We start from the raw sequence: 23,129 nt of genomic DNA on the forward strand, positions 1-23,129 counted from the left end.
CTGGGCCACTTATCATTCCTAGAAACTGTAACACAGGGAATTCAAATATGGAGCACCTGTGCCAAGGCTTGTAACTACAAGGTGGGACCAGCACCTCTGAAAAATCAGCACCTCCGTACTGCATAGGCAGTACAACATGAGATTATACTCCTCTTCGCCTCCACATGAGATGAATAAACATGGAGGTTTCACGACAATTCAGGTGGCAATGGGACAGACCTAAGAAAGGATACTAAATTTCATTCCAATAAACTTACAGAGGTTCAATGGGTGAAAAAGTAAATTTTAAGAAAAAAATGGTAATAAATTTGACTACACTTGAAACCTGGGTTTTCGGAACAACACATGCTGGTTATATGTGGTACACATTTCTGTCTGTGCATACTTTCAGCCATTAAAACACAACAGAGTCATGCTTTTAACTTGGGCTGAAAATCCTGCCTTTTTTGGTATGCAAAACAACTTTTCAAGGATAAAAGTATTTTTTAAAAACAGGCTGATTTATATGCCAGATGTAAGCAACATCTTTTCTGACTGCTGGTTACTTTTTGTTGTTTCTTTGTTACTGTAACCTTCTCTTGTGGTAATTCAGAGTGTTTACAGCAAATCACAAAGGTGTCAGGTTTCTCCTGACTATCAAAGATTGGCTATTCTTTCTGTCTCCTCAAACATCCATTGGACTTTGTGACATTTAGCGAGGTTTAATCAGAAAGGGGCCCTGCACTGATGGAAGCCTTTCTCCAACAATCCTTTATTTCTAGGTACACAGTAAAATTCTCTTCATAATAGATTATGTAATTTTATATGATCAAATTACAAAATGTCATTGGAAGAAAATTAGTTTAAATATGTTCTATGACAAATAATGTTATAGTTTTGATGCCAGGCATAGAGAAAAGCAATACATAAATGTTTAAGTGGTACACACTTAGCAGCAGCAACAACAACAACTACAAAAACATATATATAAAAGAATGTAGGGAAGCACTCAGATGAGAAATCAAAGGACATCTAATAGGATTTCCACTTCCAGACATGATAGGGTAACTGATGCCAGACCTGCCTCCCACCAAAACACAATAAACTACTCAAAAAATATGAAGCAATTGTTTTCAAGCAATGGACAGGCAACCCAGAACTACAATCCTTAAAATCGGGGGAACACAAGAGATGAGCCCCATGTTGGACCTGAATTTCTGCCATGGGGCTTATTTTGGGCCACAGCACAGGGAAATGGAACCTAAACAGAGCTCCAGTCTTGCAGAACGGAAGAGGCACAGATCAGAGTGGCGGGCAAGTGAAGCACCTGGAAGATGCAGGACAGGGCACCAAAGATGAAAAGGCTGTGAGGAGGTAAAGAGGGTGCTATGATCTGAATGTTTGTGTCCCCACCTCTAAATGCACATGTTGAAACCAAGTCACCAAAGCAATGGTCTCAGGAGGTGGGGCCTTTGGGAGGTCCTAAGGGTAAAACCCTCATGAGTGGAATTAGTGCCCTTACAAAAGATGCCTCAGAGAGCTGCCTTGCCCCATTCCACCACATGAGAACATAGTGAAAAGGTGTCATCTATGAATCAGAAAGTAGGCCCTCACCAGATACCAAATCTGCTGGCACCTTGATCTTGGAACTCCCAGCCTCCAGAACTCAGCAATACGTTTCTGTTGTTTATAAGCTACCCCATTTATGGTATTTGTTTACAGCAGCCTGAATGGATTAAGACAGAGGAGCATAAAAACTAGCACACTGGAGAGCATAAAAGAAACAGTAAGTAGAAGTCAGATCAACAGATATCTTCTCATCTTGAGATAAGGGCAAGAAAAAGATTACATTTAAAAAAAGAAGAAGAAGAAGAACAAAGTTCAGTGACCTGTAGAAGAATACCAAATTATCTAATGTGTGTAACCAGAGTTCCAGAAAGAGCGGAAATGTGGAACAGAAAAATATTTGAAGAAATAATAACAGGAAACTTGCCAATTTGGGAATAAAGAAAACCCCAAGAAAGGTAAATATAAAAAATCCTGTATCAAGACACATCATATACAAACTGCTAATACCAAAGATAAAGAGAAAAGATTAAAGAGAGAAATCTTAATGCAGCCATAGAAAAAGATACAGGGTAACAATGATACAAATTACGGCTGACTTCTCATCAGAAACAATGACAGCCAGGAAATAATGGAAGATCTTCCTTAAAGTGCTCAAAGAAACAAATCTTGTCAATTCAGAATTTTATTTCCAGAGAAAATATTCTTCAAAAGTGAAAATGAAATAACAGTTTTGCATAAAGAAAAACTGAGATAGTTCACTGCCAGTAGAACTGCACTAAAACAAATACTAAAGGAAGTACTTCGGGTTGAAGAGAAATGACAGATGGAAACTAAATCTAGAGGAAAAAAATGGCCAGGTGCAGTGGCTCACACCTGTAATCTCAGTGCTTTAGAAGGCCAGGATATTGAGATCAGCTTGGGCAACACAGCAAGACTGTGTCTCTTAAGAAAAAAAGAATAGAAAGCACAGGAAATGGTGAATATTCAGGTAAATTTTTTTAGGTAGTTTTTTTTTTTTGAGACAGAGTTTCGTTCTTGTTGCCCAGGTTGGAATGCACTGGCATGATCTCGGCTCACCACAACCTCCGCCTCCTGTGTTCAAGCGATTCTCCCGCCTCCGCCTCCTGAGTAGCTGGGATTACAGGCATGTGCCACCATGCCTGGTTAATTTTGTATTTTTAGTAGAAACGGGATTTCTCCATGTTAGTCAGGATGGTCTCAAACTCCCAACCTCAGGTGATCCACCCACCTTGGCCTCCCAAAGTGCTGGGATTACAAGCGTGAGCCACCGTGCCCAGCGTTAGTATTTTAAAGACAACTGACTTGCAAAAATAATATTATCTTAAGGAGTTTATAACATATATTGAAATAAATATATGACATAGTACAAAAGAAGGAAGGTAAAAGGAAGTATACTGTTGTAAAATATGCACAATAATATATAAATGCATATAATTTATATGAAATGGTACAATATTCTAAATGTAATAAGTTAAGGGAGCATATTGTGAAGCCCAGAGAAAAGTCAATGGAGGAAATAAAATGGAACACTAAAACATACTCAAGTAATCCAAAAATAGAAAGGAAGCAAAGAGGAACCAAAAACAAATTGTGGAAGTCAGTTAGGAAGAAGGAGGACTTAATTCCAACTTGAAAATAGAAACTCCAAAGAGATCATCACTCTCACCCTAACAACTAAAACAAACTGAATGAAAACCCATCAGAGACTGAGGACATGGGGAAATCTAAATCAGCTCCAAAGAGTGAGAAGCACATTTTCGAAGAGAAGAGATCCCTGGCTGCTATCATCCCTGACTGAAATAGAGGTGGGAAAAGAAATCTGCCACAGACAATGGTTAAAGAGAAAACAGTCTAACTTTGAAAGCTCTATGTGGACATACCCGTGTAGAACCCAGAGGATCCATAGGTATAGAAAGACTGTACTATTAATAAATCCCCCTGCTCAACACAGACACACAAACCACTCTGTCCCACCAACCTTTACCAAAAATGAGGGCAAGGAAAGAGAGCAAGAACTGAAATAATCTCCTCAATGTACTCTAGGCTTCCAGCAAGGGAAAACCTGGAGGATAGGTGGTAACAGAAAAGCCAAGAGAAACTTCTCAGAGGCAAGACCCACCGTCACAGAGTACAGGGCGATGACAGTCAACCTTTACAGGCCAAGGATGGAGCAGCAGGATTCAAAGAGCTCTCAAGTCACAGAAAGCCAGAAGCCAAACTGGAGAGCAAAGAGAATTCCTCAGCAACTGAACCTGCTGGCAGCTGGTCTTTAAAGCAGGGAGATATCTCCTATAATTCAAAAAGATTTGGAATAGCCCATAAATACATGAGAAAGTGCTAAATAACATTAGTCAAGAGAGATATGCAAATTAAATAGAATTTTTTAAAAATGCAATACTACTTCACACCCATTATGATGGCTAAACAAATAGACAACACCAAATGTTGGCAAGAATGTGGAGTAACTGCACCTCTCATACATTGCTGAGAGAACAGTGTAAAATGGCATAACCACTTTGAGAACTAATTGGCAAATTTTAAATATTGGATATAAAATTATAAAATTATATTCAAAGGCTTTTCAATGACAACAAAGAAACATGGTAAAATGTTAAGTCTTTTAAGAGAATGTAACATGTGACAAGTCTTGGCATGGACTATGGACTATGGAGAAGGGGCTTATTAAGCAGATATCAACTGGTGCCTACTGTGGTCAAATAGGGACAAGATCACAGTCCCTCACATTTCTTCCCCACATTTAGAATACCCTCCCATAGTATGTCTCCAAACATAATAAAGCATTTAGGGGATGTATGCTTAGCCCCTTACATACTTAAATCATAACATCTGAAATCACCTCATGAGATGTATAAAGTGAATCAAATAATTGGTAAAACTTAGTCCATTGCTACTCATGGTGGCAAGAAAGAATAAAGTCTGTATACATAGCTCAATCAAAAGTTCCTATCCAAAATGTATAACTGTTAATGTATATAATTTTACTCAAAACAAGCAAAAGCAAACACAAATAGAAACAAACCCAGGAAAATAAAATCACAAGTATATGCCTCAAATTTCTTGTGTAACAGGAGAGATATAAATAAATTATATGAAAATAGTCACAAAACATATAGCCTTCACTGGTTATTAAGAAGCAGTCAATGATATTAGAAGTACATCCTTAACCTCTAAGATATATAATGGAAGGAAATGACCATATTCTACCACATCATGTTTTTATATTACAGGAAAAGACAGAATAATACAATACCCAGAACAATGGTTTATCACAGAATTGTTTTTTGTGGGGGGTTAGGGACAGAGTCTCACTCCGTTGTCCAGGCTGGAGTGCAATACTGCAATCAGAGTTCACTGTGGCCTTGATATCCTGGGCTCAAGAGATTCTCCCACCTCAGCCTCCCAAGTAGCTAGGACTAAGGTGTGTGTCACCATGCACGGCTAATTTTTTTATTATTATTATTATTGTTGGATTTTAGTAGAGACAAAGCCTCACTATGTTGCCCTGGCTGGTCTAAAACTCCTGGCTTCAAGCGATCCTCTTGCCTCAGCTTCCCAAAGTGGTAGGATTACAGATGTGAACCACCATGTCTGGCAGAATTGTATTTTTTGTATATTCTTTAAATGTATGTAAAAAAAAAAGAGTTCATAAATACAGCATTATATTTATGCATTTTGGTTGTATATCTTATATAAGTTTCATATATGAAAATGTTAGGAAAATGTAAAGTATTATCTTTACTGATACATTTTCAAGGCAATCCTCAAAAGAGTATCTCATTTTCTGGGTATCTGAATGTACAAACTTGATGAAAGCTAGAATGATGAAACACCATTGGCCTGATGATATATAATAAAGGAAAGACCATATTCCTGTATTGTGTCAAAAATTTTTATATTAACTATAGTTAGAAAAAATAAGACATTCATTATATGAGGGTAAAAAAATATTTTTTAAAACACAGTCACCGCTGACTGGTGCCAATTTTTTTTTTTTTTTTTGAGGTGGGGTCTCACTCCGTCACTCAAGCTGGAGTACAGTGGTGTGATCTCGGTTCACTGCAACCTCCGCCTGCCAGGTTCAAGCAATTCTCCTGCCTCAGCCTCCCAAGTAGCTGAAACTACAGGCATAACACCACCACACCCGGCTAATTTTTGTATTTTTAGTAGAGATGGGGTTTCACCATGTTAGCCAGGTTGGTCTCGAACTCCTGACCTCAGGTGATCCACCCACTTTGGCCTCCCAAAGTGCTGGGATTACAGGTGTGATCCACTGTGCCCAGCCTGACTGGTGCCATTTTTATATACAGTATTGAATCTATATATTAAGGCCGGAACATAAAGTCTAAAAATTAATCTGTTAATATGTTTTAATTTAGATATTTCTGTACTTGAAAAAACAAAGAAATATCATAGACTTTTTCATTCGTGGGTTTAACATGCATAATTTTTAACATTCTCATGTTACCCTGAAGTTCTATGACAGGTAGTAATTTGTAATTTTGTTTGAGTCACATATTTCACCTAGATACACTAAAAGGCTGGTTGGTATTCTCGAGTTGGTTTTACTCCAAAGAGTAAAAATAATCTCAGACAAATTAACATCTGTATCTTTCTCTGCTCATTCTTGAATACACAGTAACTTTCATATAATACCTGAAGCGTAAGTTTTTTAATTATCATGTTTTTTAACACATGAAATCATATATGAGAGTGGGATTTGCAAATATGTGGATTCACAAAGCAAGGTCTCTGGATGCTCCTCCCAAGAAATCAAAGGGTTTAATGGTGGCTGTCAATAAAATGCAAGATTTTAATACTGCCTATCTATAAGGTACATTCATAATTTACTTACATGTTCAGCAGGCAGAACAGACAATCCTAAGTCTCAAATGTAAATTGTTCTACTAAATTTTAGCATGACTCCTTTTAAAATCAAAGTTAACATACATTAGGTCAGGCGCGGTGGCTCACACCTGTAATCCCAGCAGTTTGGGAGGCCAAGGCAGGTGGATCACTTGAGGTCAGGAGTTTGAGACCAGCCTGGCCAACATGGTGAAACCCTGTCTCTACTAAAAATTCAAAAATTAGCCGGGCATGGGGCCACGCACCTATAGTCCCAGCTACTCAGGAGGCTGAGGCAGGAGAATCGCTTGAACCTGGGAGGCAGAGATTGCAGTGAGCTGAGATTGTGCCACTGTACTCCAGCCTGATGACAGAGCGAGACCCCGTCTCAAAAAAAAAAAAAAAAGTTAATGTACATTAGTTACCTCACTGGAGAATAAGAGAAAACACTGCATGTATTTGACTTTTGGATAGTAAAATGATTATATCATGCAAAGCTCACCTAAATTCTCTTATGTGAAATTCAGAATTGAAGTAGCTCTTTGTACAAATATTTTGCCAGAGCAGTAATTCAAAGAGATATTGGTTGCAATGCACAATTGTAGTAATTGTAGCTATATCTAAAATATAAATGCTACCTTCTTACATTTGCATCACAAAAAAGACTCTTAGTAATATTTCGCCCACATTCCTTAAAGTTTCATCTTCAAACAAATGGACAAATACTTACAAATACATCTACAGCCCATTGCCTAGACATACAGTGAGAAATATGAAGAAATATAGATTTATAATAGACAGAAACTATTGTGTGCTATAGACTATGATTACCTGGAGGTAGGAATTGCAGTTGGTTATTAGCTAATCGAAGATGACGTAAAGCTCTCAGACGACCAATTTCTGGGCAAACAATTTCTAAGGCATTGTCACTAAGATCCAGACATTGGAGTTTTACAAGAGACCCAATGGCTTCAAAGAGAAAAGGAGAACCAAAATGAATTTGATTCAAGTATTACATCAAATCTTTAATGCAAGTATTCCAAGTTAAAATATTTTACTACTTAATATCCTTGTCTCAGTTGCTCACAAAACAGTAAAAACACGGATCAAACTAAGTTGATGAAAGTGATAAACACTTCCAGCTCAAGATAAAATATAACTTAAAATACAGCACAAATAAAAACATTAAAACTAAAATAATTCAAGACATGATACACAGGGCCTTTTTTATCTGACCAGAATTCTTAACTAGATTTATTAAATTTAGAACTTATTATCTACCTAATAGGAATTTATCTAATAATAGTTTACCTAACCATTATAACCATTTTAGACTTATTTATTTAATTATAGTTCTTAACTGGACTTTCTAGAAGAAAAAAAGTTTTGAAGCTAAAAAATTAAAGGTGTCTTAAAATTAAAATTTGTTCTATTTATAAAGCAAAGCTTAAATTATATTATCTTCTAACTAAAAATTTTAAGTAAACATACCTTCCGGAACCACAACTATGTTATTTGAGTGCAGGTATCTAGGAAGGAAAAAGAAAAAAAAAATAGCTATTGTCATTAAGTACTTTTGTCAGATAATCAGTTTATAAAATGCTCACTTAGAAATTTATCAAATATAAATAGGCCACAACTTTCACACCCTACTCTAATGCATCAACATACAATAATGGTTATCACAGCTAATAATACTTTGAGAATAATATTTTGTACTAGAACTGCAAATATTAAATCTATTTACTGATGTAGTTGTTATTTTAAAATAAAAGCACACATAATAGATAAACTATAAGGTTTTTTTTTTAACTTCATAACACAAATTACTAGTTTTTCCAGTTCATTTTATTCAGGCTTTAAAAAATATACTTATTGTGAGAAAAAAATCAACACCTATTGTGTAAAGGAAGATGAACTTTTCATTTCTAAAAAATAACTTCACAAAATAAAGATACTTCTAGCTAGCACGCATACTGAGAACCAACAACGGAGAGATTAAATACTCTTCATTTACAGTGTCTGTAGAACTACTCAACTGTCAACGTACAGAATTTATTTCATGGCAAAAGAAATTTTGTAACAAGAAATCAAATGCTTCTCTTAAAAAATTTTCTTTTTCACAGAGGCTAGAAAGTCTAGGCAAGCCTAAGTAACACTTTTCCCACCACAGTGTCTTGAGCACACTCTGGTGGAGACTTCCTGCAATCAGTAACCAACTATTCAGAGCAAAACAAGTGAATGCTGGAGATCATACAGCAATAATTTAAGAAAATAAATTTATATCATTGATTTAGAGACAACAGAACTAGATTTTAGTAAACTTTACTTTCAAACCTATGGTTTTATTTATTGTACTTTAAAAATAAATCTTATAAAGTACTTTTAAATAGAATTTAAAAGTTTTCTTCTGCATTCTTAAAGTCTAATATTGAATATTAAAATGTCAATAAACACAAAATAAGACAGAAAATTAACACTTTTATAAAGATTATTTTATATTGAATTAAATCAATTTTGTAGAAGGTTAATTAACCTGCTGGGTATAACACAATTTAAATAAGCCCACCATTTACTCTATGATATACTTCAGTCCTTGCTTTCTGTATATGAAATGATTACACATTTTAAAATCAATACTCTTTAAACATTAATTTTAGGAAGGAATACCCAAATCAAAATAGAGAACGGATTAAAAAAATTTTTTTAAACAAAATACTTGCCTCAATTCAAGCTCTACCTATAAAAAAGACATTAAAATGTCCAAATCAAAATATGAACTAAAGTACCCATTATTATGATTAGAATTTTTCAAACAGACTTTAAAATATTATCTACATATAATGAAGATGCTGTACGAAACAGTACACAGTGGCTGCCTGTGGATGCTGCTGAAGAAGCATCGTTAAAGTCTCTCCTCCCGCTGCCATCATGTCTAAGTCAGTCTCCTAAAGAGCCTGAACAGCTATGGAAGTGCTTCATTGGAGCTCTTCATTGGAGGCGTGAGTTTTGAAACAACCAATGAGAGCCTGAGGAGCCATTCTGAGCAATGGGGAATGCTCATGGACTGTGTGGTCATGAGAGATCCCAACACCAAGCGCGCCGGGGCTTTGGGTTTGTCACTATGCCACTGTGGAGCAGGCGGTTCTGGAAATTTTGATGGTGGTCGTGGAAGTGGTTTTGATGGGAATGACAACTTTGGTCATGGAAGAAACTTCAGCAGTCATGGTGGGGTTGGTGGCAGCCATGGTGATGGTGGATATGGTGGCAGTGAGGATGGCTACAATGGATTTGATAATGATGGAAGCAATTCTGGAAGTGGTGAAAGAATGATTTTGACAATTACAACAGTCAGTCTTCACATTTTGAACCCATGAAGGGAGGACAATGGTGGCAGAAGCTCTGGCTCCTATGGTGGTAGAGGCCAATACTTGACCAAACCATGAAACCAAAGTGGCTATGCCAGTTCCAGTAGCAGCAGTAGCTATGGCAGTGTCAGAAGATTTTAATTACTGTCAGGAAACAAAGCTTAGCGTGAGAGGAGAGCCAGAGAAGTGACAGGGAAGCTACAGGTTACAACAGTTTTGTGAACTCAGCCAAGCACAGTGGTGGCAGGGCCTAGATACTATAAAGAAGACATGTTTTAGACAAATACTCATGTATATGGGCAAAAAACTTGAGGACTGTATTTGTGAATAATTGTATAACAGGCTATTTTAGTTTCTGTTCTGTGGAAAGTGTAAAGCATTCCAACAAAGGGTTTTAATGTAGATTTTTTTTGCACCCATGCTGTTGATTGCTAAATGTAGTAGTATGATCATGACGCTGAATAAATGTATCTTTAAAAAAATAATACAGAGTGTTGCCAATCCTAACTGCACATTGGAATCACCAGGGGTCTTACTGGTGTCCGAAACCATCCTGTAACAAGTGAAACACCATCTCAACTCCAATAATCCTGATGTACAACCAATTAAGAACCATTACTGGTAAAGTGGATCAGACAGCGGGCTCTGAAGCCACACTGCCTGCACCTTAATAGCCATGTGACTATGGAGACATTACTGAACTGCTCTCTCTCCTAATCTATAATGTTGCAGGGACTAAATGAATTAATAAATGTAAAACTCTTAGAATAGCGCTTGACTCCCAGTAGGATTTAAATGAATGCTCTTGTTATTGTTGTTATTATAGTTATTATGAGTCATTTGTAATCATAGGCTTAGGATTTTCAAATTTAAGTCACTACCTTTTACTTAATTTTGGTAATTTCAGAGTAGTTGAAATGTTGATGTTTCAATGTTCTTATTATGTTCCTCTTCTACTCAAATAATGCAGGAACTCTCATTCATTGTTGGTGGGAATGCCACTTTGGGGTATACACACTTTGGAAAATGGCTTGGCAGTTTTTTTAAACAACGTTAAATATAGATGTTTACTTAATAGGAATATTCCAAAGTCAGCTTCTTTGTTTTGACAAATGAACCATGGAATTCTTTTTTTTTTTTTTTTTTTTTTTGAGATGGAGTCTCCCTCTGTCACCCCAGTTAGAGTGCCATGGCTCGATCTCTGCTCACTGCAACCTCCGCCTCCCCGGTTCAAGTGATTCTCCTGCCTCAGCCTCCTGAGTAGCTGGGATTACAGGTGCTTGCCACCACACTTGGCTAATGTTTTTTGTATTTTTAGTAGAGATGGGGTTTCAGCATGTTGGTCAGGCTGGTCTCAAGCTCCTGACCTCATGATCCGCCCACCTCGGCCTCCCAAAGTGCTAGGATTACAGGCGTGAGCCACCGCGCCCGGCCTGTACCATGGAATTCTAAGATGTTAACAACAGGACAAACTGGGTAAGGGGTATACCAGAATGCTCTGTACTATGTTTATAACTTTTCTATAAATATAAAATTGTTCTAAAATAAAAAAGTTATTAAAAAAAATTTTTTTAGGTTGGGTGCAATGGCTCACACCTGTAATCCCAGCACTTTGGTAGGCCAAAGCAGGTGGATCACCTGAGGTCAGGAGTGCGAGACCAGCCTGACCAACATGGAGAAACTCGTCTCTACTAAAGCTACAAAAATTAGCTGGGCGTGGTGGCACATGCCTGTACTCCCAGCTACTCGGGAGGCTGAGGCAGGAAAATCTCTTGAACCCAGGAGGCGGAGGTTCCAGTGAGCTGAGATTGTGCCACTGTACTCCAGCCTGGGCAACAAGAGCAAAACTCTATCTCAAAAATAAATAAATAAATAAATAAATAAATAAATAAATAAATGAAATTTAATTAAAGAAACAGGACTTCTACTTTCAGTCAGGATGAATAACAGCAGTGGAGTAAACGGGATTTACCCAACTGTTATAAACAAGAAAACCGGATGAAATACAGTCACGTGCCACTTAATGACTGGGATATGTTCTAAGAAATGTGTTATTAGGTGATTTCCTTATTGTGCAAATATCATAGGTGCTCTTATTTTATTTTATTTTATTTTATTTATTTTTATTTTTATTTTATTTGAGATGGAGTCTCGCTCTGTTTCCCAGGCGGGAGTGCAGTGGCGCAATCTCGGCTCACTGCAAGCTCCGCCTCCCAGGTTCACGCCATTCTCCTGCCTCAGCCTCCCGAGTAGTTGGGACTACAGGCGCCTGCCACCACGCCCGGCTAATTTTTTGTAATTTTAGCAGAGATGGGTTTCACCTTGTTAGCCAGGATGGTCTTGATCTCCTGACCTCATGATCCGCCCACCTCGGCCTACCAAAGTACTGGGATTACAGGCGTGAGCCACCATGCCCAGCCCACAGGGTGTTCTTACACAAACCTAGATGGTAGAGCCTACCACACGCCTAGGTTGTAAGGTGTAGTTGCTCTTAGGCTACAAATCTGGACAGTATGTTATTGTACTGAATACTGCAGACAACTGTAACACAATCAGACAACTGATACACAATGTATTTGTATATCTAAACATATGCAAACATAGAAAAGGTACAGTATAGAAGTATAGAAAAGGTACAGTAAAAACACAGTATTATAATCTTATGGGACCACCATTACATATGTGGCCTGTCGTTGACCAAAACATCATTATGCTGTGCGTGACCTTACATGAAACAATTATTTTCAGATATTAACAAAGGCAACTAGGACTACATTCCCTACGAGAAAGGAAGTAAGCCACACAGTCTCCCTAGCTTTCTTCCTAGAGGCAAATTCTGGACTGTAGAACAGAAGGAAGGAGAGCCCAAACAAAGTACAGAAGTCTCACTGAGTTATGGAGACACATATCAGAGTTCAGGGGACACATATTAGAGTTCAGGGAACCTGAGGCAACTGGAAGTTGTGGGGTAAAGTTCTGAAAAAGAGAGAGCCGCTACTACAAAAAACAAACAAACAAAAAAAATTTACATAAGGAATCCCTTGGCCTCACTCATAGCTGAATTCTAGCACAAACACACAGAAGAGAAACTCTAGCAGGGTACAGTGGGTCATACCTGTAACCCTAGCTACTTGGGAGGCTGAAGCAGGAGGATCACTTGAGGACAAAAATTCAAGACCAACCTGAGCAATATAATGAGACCCCTATCTCAAAAAATAATAGAAGAAAAATACAAGGAACTCCAGGCAAAAAGCAGCTGAAAATCAATCAGCTGAACAGTCTGAAAACTCACACAGGGTTGAGAGACATTCAAGTTCTGAGCAAGTGTGCCAAATCCTTGTTGATCATTTGAGGTATTCAAGAAAGACTCTGGAAAGCTCATGCTTTAGTAATAAGGCTAACCTACCCACCTATCCTAACAAAGTATAAAAATAAGACATAAAAGGATCAAAATAAACTGCAAATAGCTACATGCCAGAAAAAAGGAGACAATGAAATTTAGACTCTCAAAAATGCAAACTTTATAAGGTCCATCATCCAATCAAAAAGTATTAGACATTCCAAGAATCAGGAAAATATGACCCATAACCAGGAGAAAAACCAGTCACTACAAATAAAACCAGTATGACACAGATGATAGAATTAGCAAACAGGACATTAAAATAGCTATAACAACTATATTCAACTATTTAAATGAAAATATGAACATTGTAAGAACTATAAGATATAAAGAAGCATAAATAGAACTTCCAGATATCATAAATACAGTAACAGGCTGGGCACAGTAACACTCCTATAATCCCAGGCTTTGGGTGGCTGAGGCAGGAGAATCACTTGAGACCAGGAGTTTGAAGTTACAGTGAGCCACGATTGCATCACTACACTCCAGTGTGACTCCTGGGTGACAATGTAAGACCTTGTCTCAAAAACACAAACAGAAAGCCAGCCTGGGCAACACAGCAAGACCCCATGTCTATGAAAAAATTTAAAATGTAGCTGGGCATGGTGGTGCATGCCTGTACTTCTAGCTACTTGGGAGGCTGAGATGGGAGGATCCCTTGAGCCCAGGAGTTCAAGGCTGCAATGAGCTAGGATAGAGTCACTGCACTCCAGCCTGGGTGACAGAATAAGACCCTGTCTCTTAAAAAAAAAAAAATACAATAACCAAAGAGAAAACTTCACTGAGTGGGATTAGTATAGTACATTAGACACTGAAGAAGAAAATATTACTGACTCTTAACTAGAATATACAATTTGTCCAAACTGAAGCACATAAGGAATAAAAGTTTGAAAAGGAAATGAAGAGGCTTTGTGACTACAGGACAGTATTAAACAGTCTAACAAACACGTAAGAGTTCCACAAGCAGGGGCCAGGAACAGGGTATATAAATAAGTCTCTGAAGAAACAATGTCAAAATTTTCCAAATTTGATAAAAACTGTGAAGACACAACCCCAAGATGCCCCATGAACCTCAGAGGTAAGAAAGAAGAAAACCACAACAAGATACATCTAAATCAAATCCCTTAAAACCCTTCAAAGTAGCCCAAGGGAGAAAAAGACACATTACACACAAAGAAACAAATGTAACAACTGTAGATGTTTCCTCAGAAACTATGCACACCAGGGAATAATGAATATCATGAAAGGGCTGATAGGAAAATAAAATGGTCACTAAGAATTCTAATCCCAGAAAAAAAAATTTTAAATATAGGTGACAATAAAAAAAAACTGTAAGACTTTGGGGGGTGGGTGGAGAAAGGAGAAAGTCTTTGGGACGTAGGGCTAGACAGAGAGTTTTTAGATGTGCCATCAAAAGCAGGACACATAAAAGCAAAAAATGATAAACTGGACCTCATTGAAATGTAAAACTTTTGTTCTGCAAAAGAACATAAAGAGGATGAAAACACAAGCTATCCACTGGGAGACAATATTTGTAAACAACATATAAAACAGAACACTAGTTTACAAAGAACTCTTAAAACTCATAAATTAAAAAAAAATACAATCAGAAGATGAGCAATAGACATGGACAGACATTTCACCAAAAGAAAGATGCCAATGACAAATAAGTCTACAAAAAGATGTTCAATATCATTAGTCATTATAGAAATACAAATGAAAATTCCAATGTAATAAAAACCACACATCTATCAAAATGACTAAAATAACAAAGACAACACCGAATGCTGGTAAGATGTGCAGACACTGGAACAATCATACATTGCCAGGGGAAATGTAAAATGGGACAGCTAATCTGGTAAATTGGCAGTTTTTTTTACAAAACTAAAAATTTTGAGCAACAGTGGTAGAGTAAGAACCTCCAAAAATTCCCTTCCATAAAAACAATGAAAAACTGTCAGAAATATCTAAATGCTACACGTTGAGAACTCTGGAAATGAACCTAAGGCTTACAGTAATATAGGCAGAATTTATTCAAGAAAAACATGACTGAACATCGGTAAGAACAGTGGGTTGTAGGAAAGAGAAAGCAAATGTGGCAAAATGTCAAAATTGGTTAAATTTAGGTGAAGGGTATACGGGTGTTCTTTCTATGTTTTCAACTTTCTTGTTAGTTTGAAATTTTTCAAAATAAAAGGATAGGACAAAGGACATGACAGAAAAGATGGCAGGTATAAGGCTAGATTTCCTTCCTTGACCTCTTGAAAATCGTGCCAAACAACAAAGAGTACAAGAAATAGCAATGCAAACCCTCCTGCAAAAAATTAGGAGGCAGCTAGACAGAGAGGGAAATATAAGATATCTAAATTTATCTTTCTTAGTGGTAAGTTAACAGATAATTAACACGGGTACATTAAAAAAACAATGGTGTAAACATAGTATTTAGCACTTGGAGGTAATCATAAAAAGAACTAAAACAAATGAAGCGTGGAGGATGCATGAAAAGAGACTTTTACTTATATTTTACGCTATCTGTTTATATGAAGTATCACATGTAGTAGTAGTAATAACAATAATAGAATTTCCCAATTACATGGACTATCCGGAAAGATTCTGTGACAGAAGACACTGTACCCAGAGAAAAGGCATTTCTCATCATCTTCACTACCTTGAAGTGAAATATTTAAAATACAATTGTAAATGGTTAAATACTTTAAAATACTATTGGGTTTAGTAGAATCACAGGTCTACCTACATGAGTACCATGATCATGATACCAAAAAATAACAAATTAATACATTAAGATGACATATCCTATTATTTCAAATAACTTAGAATTATGTTCATTCTTGTTTTTAAAAAATTTGAATAAACAGACTCACAGTTCCACAAGGTTTGGAAGCTTCTGAGCAAGGTTTTCTGGCTGAAAATTAAAAACTCAGAATTAAATTTTATTTTTGAAAAATGTCTAAACATTTCTAATTTATTTAAATACAAAGTACTACCTTTTTGAGGGGTGTAAATTTTGAGAAAATGTGAAAATAATTAATCAGCAGGTCTGGGTTCTATTCTTACAGAGACCATACTACAATTTAAATTTATAAATCCGAACAATAAAAAGCAATGTCTCTTAGAGCAGCGGTCCCCAACATTTTTGTCTCCAGGGACTGGTTTCATGGAAGACAAATTTTCCAGACAAGGTTGTGGGGGTGGTGTGGGGATGATTCAAGCGCATTACGTTTATTTTGCACTTTATTTCTATTATTATTACATTGTAATACATAATGAAATAATTATAGAACTCACCATAATGAAGAATCAGTGGGAGCTCTAAGCTTGTTGTCCTGCAACTAGACGGTCCCATCTGGGGGTGATGGGAGACTGTGACAGATTGTCAGGCATTAGATTCTCATAACAAGTGTGCAACCTAGATCCCTCGAATGTGCAGTTCACAATAGGGTTTCTGCTATGAGAATCTAATGCTGCTGCTGATGGGACAAGAGGTGGCATTCAGGCAGTAATGCAAGTGACAGGGAGTGGCTGTAAATACAGATGAAGCTTCGCTCGCTTGCCTGCCACTCACCTCCTGCTGTGCGGCCCCAGTCCTAACAGGTACCAGGTCCATAGCCCAGGAATTGGGGACCCCTGCCTTAGAGAAACCACAAACCTCATAATCCATGGTCATGGAAGAAACAAAAATATGCTTCACAGACACAGACAGAGGGAAGAACCAGAAATTGAAGTGACACAACTGGAAGCTGAGGAACACCGAAGGTTGCTGGCAACTCCCAGCAAGGAGAAACGCAAAGAGCACATGCTCCCTCAGAGCCCTGAGAAGGAACCAATCTGAAAAGGAACCATTTCGGACCACACCTTGATTGTGGAATTCTTGTCTCAAGAACTGTCAGAGAATACATTTTTGTTGTTTCAAGTCACCCAGTTTTTGATAATTTGTCACGGCAGCCCTAAAAAACTAATATATCCTCCAAATTCCCAAATCATGCTCCTCAAGAGAAAATAAGGGAAATCTGCAGGGCCCCCAGGTACAAGACCCGACTAAGCTCCAAATGAACAGGGAAAGCTGGAGCTCATGTGGTCCAAGGGAGTGTCAGACCTGGCCACAGGTCTGGAGATCAGAGTAGAGGTGTGATGTGGGAGGGACAGGAAATTGGCCATTGGCAGAAGAGAGAAAGGCAGATAAACCTAGGTCCCTTACCCAGAAAAAGTCAGAGTCCTGAAAGGGCTGGCCTTTCCATGAAAAGAATCCTAGAACAATTCTACTCACAGACTGAAAGCAGGCTTCTCTCTGCTGGAGGTACTGGGTAGGGGAGAAAGCCCCCTGTAAATAACTGAAAGCCAGTCTGCATACACACACACACACACACATGCATATATACACATATAATCTCTCTCTCTCTCTCTCTCACACACACACACACACACACAGGGGGTTCAAATTTACACAAACGAAAAGAAAGAGTCGAAAGGCTGAAGGAGCACACTGAGTCAGAACTAATTTTTTTTCATCTACATTCAAGCATACTATAGGGTAAACTGTGTATCAGTAATAATGAATCAAGAATGGCTTTTTAGAAGACATTAGGTCTGACCCGAGTTCCAAAAGACATAAATTATAACAGGCTGACATGGAATGGAGAGGAGGGTAGTTCTGTATAGCTTTCTAGGCACAAGAAGCAACATATGAAAAGCCAAAAGAAAACAAGGTACAACTGGGAAACTGCAAATACAATCCATTCTGCTATAACTACATAACAGCACTCCTGAAGAAATCTTACATTTTCAAAAATTCTGTTAGAAAAACAATCATGTCAATAGAAAAACTAATGTGTTAAGGACTAGAAAGTTGACTATTTTAAATAACCAAGAAATTTTTCATAGAGAAACTTGGATTTTTAACAATGAGCATGTGTCTTTTATAATTGAAAAAAATTAAAATTGAATTTTAAGATCTGCTGTGTGCAGCATAAGCTGTTATACAATTGATTATAATCAATTGTATACAATTTGAGATCTAAACATTCACTAGGACAAGTGACATTAGTTTGGTATGTCTGGGCCATTGGGTATGAAGATGTATGATTTTACAGAGAATGGCAAGGAACAGATCACTAAGGGCTTATATTTTATATTAAGGAATAGCTTTTTAAAAATCCTGAACACAATGGAATATCACTGGTTTATTTTAAACCAGAAAATGTCATTATTAATGTCATACTGGCATACTGATGTATTTAAATAGTTAGCAACAGTATCCCAAACTGTTTATATATACATATCCTTCCCTTTTGTGATAACCAAGTATCACTGAATATGAATATTGTTAAGAAATCAAGGAAGCATTTTTGAGTACCCACTCTTATCAGTACCACTTGTATTTCGTTTTCAAATGTTGAAAGCTGTGATTCTTTTTGCCCCATGTTTCATACTGATATATGCAACAAGGTCCTTCAAAACTAGTCATTTCTCAGATGTTCCTTGTGGATCCGTCTAAATCCCTGGAGTGTTTTGTTTTTATTATCAGTATCTCCCTTGAGACTATATACTTCCGTTTATGGGCATACATACAAAGCATCCTAGAAAAATTAGGGAACCGGTGGGTGGAGGGTCTTCATTATAGCTGTTCCTATAAAAAGGAAAGATTTGTCCAAAAAGAAATGCTGTTTGACTGTTAGACCTTCACCTAGTTTCATCTGCTAATATCAATACTTTATCTGGCTAATTCACACACTCCACGGCCATTCTTTCTGCATGTCTACTTGGCTCCATCAAATAGCATTCTAATCTTTCCATGACAAACTAGTTAGTTATTTTGAGCTGTAGCTCTACACACAATTAAGCACTGAAATAATGCTTTTGCTGCCAATAGAGCATCTCTATGTCTTTATTAACAAGTAGGTACATTGTGTTTTTATTTGAAAATAAGCACATTCACTTTGAGAAAATTGCAGTTCATTAGAATAATGCCTTAAAACACACAGACACTTAGGAATAGATGCCCCAAACTCCTGGCAAATAATCAGCCCTTGCACAGGCTGTGACTGACACCTACTGGTGTTCCATAATATCACTCTCTGTTTTCTAATGCCGTATTTTTAGCAATGTAGCTGACAAATGCTATACATTTTAATTTTTATACTTCTATAATTTAGATACAGCATGTAAGAGACTAGACAACTAGAAATTAATGTCAGAATTTTTGTTACTTTGTGGGTAACCAAGCTCTAATGTTGGATTATGGAAGTCACACAAACTAGTGTATCCTAATCCATAGGATTTACAAGCTATGAAGTGTTTTAATGTTTTTAAATTTAAAATCCTGATAAAAGCAATAGTCTTAAAGTGCTTCTCAAATCTATTACTATTATTGCTTTCTTGTTTCACTATTTGAAACAGAAAAGTTTATCAAATGAATATAACATGTACTCAAATACATCCTACTAAATTACCTAGAAATTGTTTTTCTAAATCAAGCCAAGGATTCTCTTCATTAAATCCCATTTACATTATTATCTAGCTAAACAACTTTTCTTTACAATAATGAAAAAGTAAACTTCAGCAAGCATAGTTAGTATAAAACTTACCCCAAATTCTGAATCAATAATGCTTTACCATATCCTTTTAGACTCCACTTAAATGGGAATGTTTTAAAATTTTTAAACTTGGAACAAATACGTCAAATATTTTGCAAACACCATCATGTTCAGTGATATCTTCTGGTGGGCACTGTGCATTACCTACTTTCTTTCCTTCTCTTTCCAAACACCTGCTAGGACTGCACATCTTTCATCAAGCTGGCCACGGCTAAGTAACTTTCTTGGCCAGTGAAATTAAGCCAAAGTGGAAGTCTTGACAAGATTGAGCACAAAAGACCTCACCCCTTCCACAGAGACCGCCACATGCTGGACGTTTTGTCAGCTTCATTCCTGAGCAGAGGCTCCAGGCTCTGAGAGACTAGTACAGTGTAGACAAGAAATATGTGTGCTGTTATAAGCCACTAGGACTCAGGGTTCGGAAAAACCTGCTCCATCCTGGCTTCTAACAACACATTTCAAGGAAGAAACAGATTAACTGTATTTCAGTTCTTATAGAAGTTATAAAAAGTAGAAGAAAGCAGAATGAATTTGGACCACTATCTCATACCATATACAAAAATTAACTCAAAATGGATCAGCAACTTAAATTTAAGAGCTAAAACCAAACTTCATAGAAGAAAACATAAGAGTAAATCTCCATAATCTTAAATTTGGCAATGAATTGATAGCTATCACATCAAAAGCATGAGCAGCAATAGAAACAATAGACACACTGGCCGGGTGCAGTGGCTCATGCCTATAATCTCAGCATTTCGGGAGGCCAAGGTGGGTGGATCATTTGAAATCAAGAGTTCGAGACCAGCCTGACCAACCTGGTCAAACGTCATCTCTACTAAAAATACCAAAAAAATAGGTGGGCATGGTGGCATGTGCCTATAGTACCAGCTACTGCAGAGGTTGAGGCAAGAGAATCCCTTGAACCCAGGAGGGGGAGGTTACAGTGAGCTGAGATTGTGCCACTGCACTCCAGCTTGGGCGACAGAGTGAGACTCTGCCTCAAAATAAATAAATAAATGAAAAAACAGGGCTGGATGCGGCAGCTTACGCCTGTAATCCCAGCACTTTGAGAGGCTGAGCCAGGTGGATCACGAGGTCAAGGGATGGAGACCATCCTGGCCAACATGGTGAAACCCCACGTCTACTAAAAATATAAAAATTAGCTAGGCATGGTGGCACGCACCTGTAGTCCCAGGTATTCGGGAGGCTGAGGCAGGAGAATTGCTTGAACCCAGGAGGCAGAGGTTGCAGTGAGCCGAGATGGCGCCACTGCACTCCAACCTGGCAACAGAGTGAGACTCCATCTCAAAAAAAAAAAAAAAAAAAAGATACAGTGGATGTCATCAAAACATAAAAACTTGTGTGCATTACAGGACATTACAAGAAAGTAAAAAACACAACCTACAGAATGGGAGAAAATACTTACAAATCATGTATCCGGTAAGGGTCTAGCATTCAGACTATAAAAAGAACCCTTACAATTCAACAACAAAATGACAACTCAATTAAAAAATAGGCAAAGGATCTGAACAGACATTTCACCCGAGAAGATACGCAAATGGCCAACGAGCACATGTAAAGATGCTAGCATTAGGGAAATGCAAATCAAAACTACAATGAGGTGACACTTCATACCCACTAAGACAGCTGTAACACTAACAAAAAAAGGGAAAATAACAAGTGTCGGCAAGGATGTGGAGAAACTGGAACCATTGGGCATTGCTGGCGGTAATGTAAAATGGCTCAGTCACTGTGGAAAAGTTTGGTGGTTCCTCAAAAACTTAAGCATAAAATTATCATACGACCCTGAAATTCCTCTTATTTATATACCCAAACGAACTGAAAACAGGTCCTTTAACATGTACATTCATGCTCATAACAGCACTACTCACAATAGCTAAAAGGTGGAAATAGCCCAAATGTCCATCAATAGATGAATGGGTAAACAAATGGTGGTATAGCCATACAATGGGATCCTACTGAACCACAAAAAAAAAAAAAAAAAAATGAAGTACAGACTTATGCTAAAACTTGGATAAACCTTGGAAACATTTTGCTAAGTGAAAGAAGCCAGATACACAAAGTTTCATATTTTGTGATCCCATTTATATAAAATATCTAGAGTTAACCCAGAGAGAAAACAGATTGCTGGTTACCAGGGCTGGGTGTGGGAGCTGAGGTTGGGGGCGAGGAAAGGGGAAAAACTGCTTAGTGGGTGAGGGGTTTTACTCTGGAGTGAATGAAATGTTTGGAACTAGACAGAGGCGGCTGCATACACAGTGAATGTACTGAATCCTACTGTTCATTTCAATAGGATTAATTTTATGTTATGTCAGTTTCACCCCAATAAATTAGTTTTCATTTTTAAAAAGCTAACGAAGTTTTGGTACTGAAGGAATAAAAAGTACTTCATTCACAAACTACCACAACACACTTAACAAACTTTTTAGTTGGATCAATAATTTGATGTCATTGCTTCCAAGCAGGTACACGGCATGAGTTAAATACCACGTGTCCAGATTTTTTAAAACTGTGGTAGACCTCTTTTCAACTTGCCCATTCCTTCTCCAGTATTTCCCTCCATTTGTATATATGTCATAGAGCAATATTTATCAACAGAAGAATCGGAAACCCTAGCAGGCTAATGGTACAGAACGAGGGAACCAGCATTCTTTCTTCTTCCACAGTAGCATAAACGCCTTCAGGGTCCTAGTTACCATTACCTTTGTCTCTTGGCTCACTTCATAATTATTACTCACTTTCCTTTGTTTCTCTCTCTGCCATGATGGAAACATTCTCCATCTGTGCTGTCCAATATGGCAGACACTAGCCACATGTGGCTATGAAGCAATTAAAATGTGGTTATGTGATGGAGGAACTGAAGTTTTAATATTATTTCACTTTAATTTAAATGTTAAGGCCAAGCATGGTGGCTCACATCTGTAATCCTAACACTTTGGGAGGCTGAGGGAGGTGGATCACCTGAGGTCAGGAGTTCAAGACCAGCCTGGCCAACATAGTGAAACCCCATCTCTACTAAAAACACAAAAATTAGCCAGGTGTGGTGGTGGGTGCCTGTAATCTCAGCTACTCGGGAGGCTGAGGCAGGAGAATCACTTGAACCCGGGAGGCAGAGGTGAGCTGAGTTCGTGCCACTGTACTTCAGCCTGGGTGAAACACTGTCTCCAAAAAAAAAAAGTTAATAGCACATGTGGCTGGTAAAGTGTGCAAAATTCATACCTTTATATTCACTACTGATTTTTCACTTAAACTCAGCTCTTTCAAATATAAAACATAAAGAATAACTACTTAACTATA

At 37.5% G+C, this 23,129-nt stretch overlaps 1 protein-coding gene across 2 annotated transcripts in view; it reads right to left on the minus strand.

Annotated features, from left to right (window-relative positions):
- LRRC28 (leucine rich repeat containing 28) overlaps positions 1-23,129 on the minus strand; it is a 126,467-nt gene that overhangs the window by 84,872 nt on the left and 18,466 nt on the right. The window contains exons 3-5 of one of the 2 annotated variants that reach the window (XM_007990544.3): positions 16,083-16,123; positions 7,924-7,961; positions 7,264-7,401 (exon numbers count right to left, since the gene is read on the minus strand). In XM_007990544.3, the coding sequence (XP_007988735.1) occupies positions 7,264-7,401; positions 7,924-7,961; positions 16,083-16,123 (217 nt within the window). The remainder of the gene's footprint in view (positions 1-7,263; positions 7,402-7,923; positions 7,962-16,082; positions 16,124-23,129) is intronic. The other variant, XM_037987642.2, reaches the window with a different exon arrangement.

Source organism: Chlorocebus sabaeus, chromosome 29 (assembly GCF_047675955.1).
Source record: "Chlorocebus sabaeus isolate Y175 chromosome 29, mChlSab1.0.hap1, whole genome shotgun sequence".
Lineage (NCBI taxonomy): Eukaryota > Metazoa > Chordata > Mammalia > Primates > Cercopithecidae > Chlorocebus > Chlorocebus sabaeus.